Below are 3750 nucleotides of genomic sequence, written 5' to 3' on the forward strand. Positions count from 1 at the left end.
CAGATAAGAGTCTAGTCAACATATGGTCTGAATCCCCAGGTAAATTTGTAATTTGGCCATGCTTAACATTAGTGGACCTGATATATGGCCTAAGCCTTTCTTTTTCAAATCACAAGTGGAGAAGCAGAATATCCTTTGTTGACTGGACTTGGGCAGAGAAAACAAAATTCACTGGGGAAAAAGTGCCCTAAAATTAAAAATTTTCAAAATTAAAATTTTTCCTTTAATACAAACTTGTGCATTGTTTGTAAATACCTGATCTAAAACAGTGAGTGGAGGACAGTTTTTAAAAACTCAATAAAATATATTATATTACTTGGGAAAGTAAAAAGGCTAATTGCAAAGTATTATATACAAATTTTAAAAGTATTCAAAAGCATTTCAGATACCAATAAGAGTTTCAAATGGAGTATTTTATTCACATATTACTTATCTTTTTAACATATACACACACACTGACACACTCTGACTGGTCTGCGTGAACAAGGGTTGTCTAAATATCCTAATGGAAAATGAAAAATTAAAAAATATATTAATTTTTCATTGTTATACACAATTACATCCACATCACTTACAAAGCTATTACTGATTCTGTCCACGGAAGCAGAATGGTATTGGAAGAGGAAATTTGTGGGTAAGTTCATCAGTGAAACATAACTGAGATCTCAACATGAGAAAGCTGACAAAACACGAATTTTTGCTGTGAAATTTTTCTTTGCAAAATATGGAGAAAAGTCTAACAATGGCCAGTAAATAAGAGAAGGTGGTGTCAATTCTCACAGTATTGTGCAAAGATATCAAGAGAGCTGTTCAGTCCTTCTCCGGAACCAGTTTCAGAACTTTTCCAATTGCAATGGTCTTACCCTCATCTCTTAAAGTAAAACGACCCATCTGAGGAAAATCTTTGAATGTCTCAAGGCAGATAGTTCCTGCTGTCCTTAAACGGGCAATGCACACTTGATCTTGTTTCACGAAGCGGGGCCGTGTCTTACTTTTTTCTCCAGATTTTTTGTCTACCAAGGAGATTAAGGCTGTTATCTCTACTTCCTCAATGCAAGTATGAATGTGCAGCACCGCATTATAACCTGGACAGATGATGGACTTGTGCTCAATAATCACGATCTGAACGTCAAATGTACGTCCAGAATGGCAAAGATTATTAGGGTCACAAAGTATAAATCCTGGAAGAATCTCTTCTTCTTCAATTCCCTTCAGTCTGATTTTAAGATTTTCACCTGGGGCTACATAATCAGTTTCAGCATCATCAGAAAGTATTCCAAGAACTTCCACATTGTGCTTGTTTGGCATCATCACAAGCTGCTGGCCTTTAAAAATGGATCCTGATTCCAGCTTGCCCAGGACCACAGTACCCATATCCTTGTACTTATCCACAATTGGCAGTCTAATTGGTCCATCAATTGATCTGTTGAAGTTTGGCATGTTATCCAAATATGGAATAAATGGTAATCCAGTGTACCAGGGGCAGAAATCTGATTGCTCTTTAATATTTGCCCCAGTTAGCCCTGAGCAGGGCATAAAGTGAATGTCCTTTTTGGGACTGAAGCCGACTTTTTTCAAAAAGGGCACCAGTTTTTCTTTACATTCTTCATATCTCTCGCTGCTCCAATTTACTGTGGGATCATCCATCTTATTAATAAGCACTACTAAATGCTTTACACCTGCTGTCTTTGCCAACATAGCATGTTCTCTTGTCTGTCCACCTTTTTCAAAGCCAGTTTCAAACTCCCCTTTCCTGGCAGAAATGACCAGTACAGCCAAATCAGCTTGAGAAGCACCACCAATCATATTTGGGACAAAACTCTTATGGCCAGGGGCATCTAGAATTGTGAAATGTTTCTTTTCTGTTTCAAAATAGGCACGACCCACCTCTACTGTTTTACCCTTGTCTCGTTCTTCTTGGTTTGTATCTAAGGCCCAGGACAAATACCAGGTTTCTCTGTTTTTTTCTTTAGCTTCTCTTTCATATTTCTCAAGTGTCCTTTTGTCAACCATTCCTGTCAAAAACATTATCTGTCCTCCAATGGTTGACTTGCCAGCATCTACGTGCCCAATGAATACAACATTTACGTGTTCTTTTTTAGGAGCACCTGAGGGTAGGACCACAGATTTAGATTTTCTCATTTCCTCTTTCTCCATCATTTCCTGGCCACTTTCTTCTGGGGGCCCTGCATCTCCCAATGAACAACCCCCTGGCTCGGCTTCACTCATTTCTTTATTGTGCTCCCATGACTCCTCTAGAACCATCTCCACCTCTCCATTTTCTATAACAGGTTCAGAAAGTTCCATGGTGACGGCTGAATTGGAGCCTTCACACAACACTCTCTGCTCCTCTTTGGCATGTTCCACAGGTGCCCCCAGTCCCAGCCTTTTACCTTCAGGTGTGCCCGCGCCGGTGCAGGTTTCCTCAGTGCTGGTGGTGTCCGCAGGGGGGGTCTGCGGCTGGGCCGGGCCCCGCAGGAAGGACGGCACGAACTCCGCGGCGTGTACGTTAGGCACGAAGGGTTTGGCGTTGACGTTCAGCTGACGGCTGAAGGCCGAGCTGAGGTGCTCACGCTGGGCCTCGGCCACCGCTGCTGAAGAGGGTACGTCCCCGCTAGGGGCTGAACCCACTGCTTCCATGTCCACCTGGTCCCAGCAGTCGGGCGCTGAGTCGCTGCTGCTGCTGCTACCCGTATCCATCATCTGAGGACCTGATGGGTGGCGGGGAGGGAGCGGAGTCAGCAGGACAGAAAGAGCGGGCTATGCAGACAGGGGGAAGGCAGCAAGAGCGCGGGGCCAAGGGGTAGCGACACGCACCTTAGCGGCAGCACGGAGACAGCGAAGTACCTACGCTGCATTCGCAGCTGCGGCAGCGGCAGCAGATATGGCGGCTCAAGCCTCTCCTCTTGTGTGTGAGCGGATCTCCTCCCCCAAACCCCAACCACTTCCGACTCCTCCACTGGCGACCCAGCGCCGGGCACGGATTGACCCCTCGCTGCCATCCGTACGCCTGGCTTCCTTAGTTCTCAGTCATGGGCTAAGTCCCAAAGCATAATTTTTTAAATGAAAATTTGTAGTTATTTGTCTTACACCATCTGGGAGAGTAATTTGACCACGATTTAATGAATAAACCTACACAGGCACATCTCATTTACATTTCTACTCAAAGATTCAAGTAAAAATAAAAATTCCTATTGAACAAACGGAGGCAGGATGTGGGTTAACTACCTGGAAACCCAGTAACCAAAGGAAGAAATTAGTGACTAGGGAGGCAACCATAATATACATGAAGATGTAGCTGAATCTAGGAAATGCAACGTTAAAGCATTCACTCATTTGAAACACAGAGGTCTTTCGATTTTCCCTTTTTCAGTTGGCCCCCATATGCCCATAAGCTTTACTGATAGCTTCAAAGGTGTAAGGATGGGGTTATAATGACTTTCCATGTTAAACACCCTACCTGTCTGCAGGGAAGAGCCTTGTCCCAGTGAAGCTCCCCAATCTACAGCATTTGTGCAGGTGCCTGGACAATGGCTGGCCTGCTATCTACTTTGTGGTGCCTTACATACACAAGCTCCAGACTCAGATCCCTTTATTCGTCTAACAAACCAGAATCTGGGTGTACCTGCCCCACTCACCCGCACCTCCCCAGGGTACACCGTAGTTCCACAGGCTTTCCTGCCTCCTTCTGAGAACCTGGAACCCTACTCACAGCTGGTAATGGGTTTGCTTTAAGAAAGAATCAGTGTC

General features: G+C 44.3%; 1 protein-coding gene across 1 annotated transcript; it reads right to left on the bottom strand.

The window, feature by feature from the left end:
* Window positions 1-395: 395 nt before the first annotated feature.
* Window positions 396-2930, bottom strand: GSPT2 (G1 to S phase transition 2). Its single transcript, XM_059679031.1, has 2 exons — window positions 2818-2930; window positions 396-2711 (listed from the first exon to the last, which is right to left on the bottom strand). Exon 2 carries the CDS (start codon window positions 2701-2703, stop codon window positions 811-813), a length of 1893 nt encoding a protein of 630 aa, XP_059535014.1. The 5' UTR covers window positions 2704-2711; window positions 2818-2930; the 3' UTR covers window positions 396-810.
* Between the last annotated feature and the right edge of the window lie 820 nt (window positions 2931-3750).

This window comes from Myotis daubentonii, chromosome X, assembly GCF_963259705.1.
Source record: "Myotis daubentonii chromosome X, mMyoDau2.1, whole genome shotgun sequence".
Classification (NCBI taxonomy): Eukaryota; Metazoa; Chordata; class Mammalia; order Chiroptera; family Vespertilionidae; genus Myotis; species Myotis daubentonii.

Coding starts and splice junctions, on each gene's coding strand:
- GSPT2 (XM_059679031.1), bottom strand. CDS start 2,703: ATGATGGATACGGGTAGCAGCAGCAGCAGCGACTCAGCGCCCGACTGC.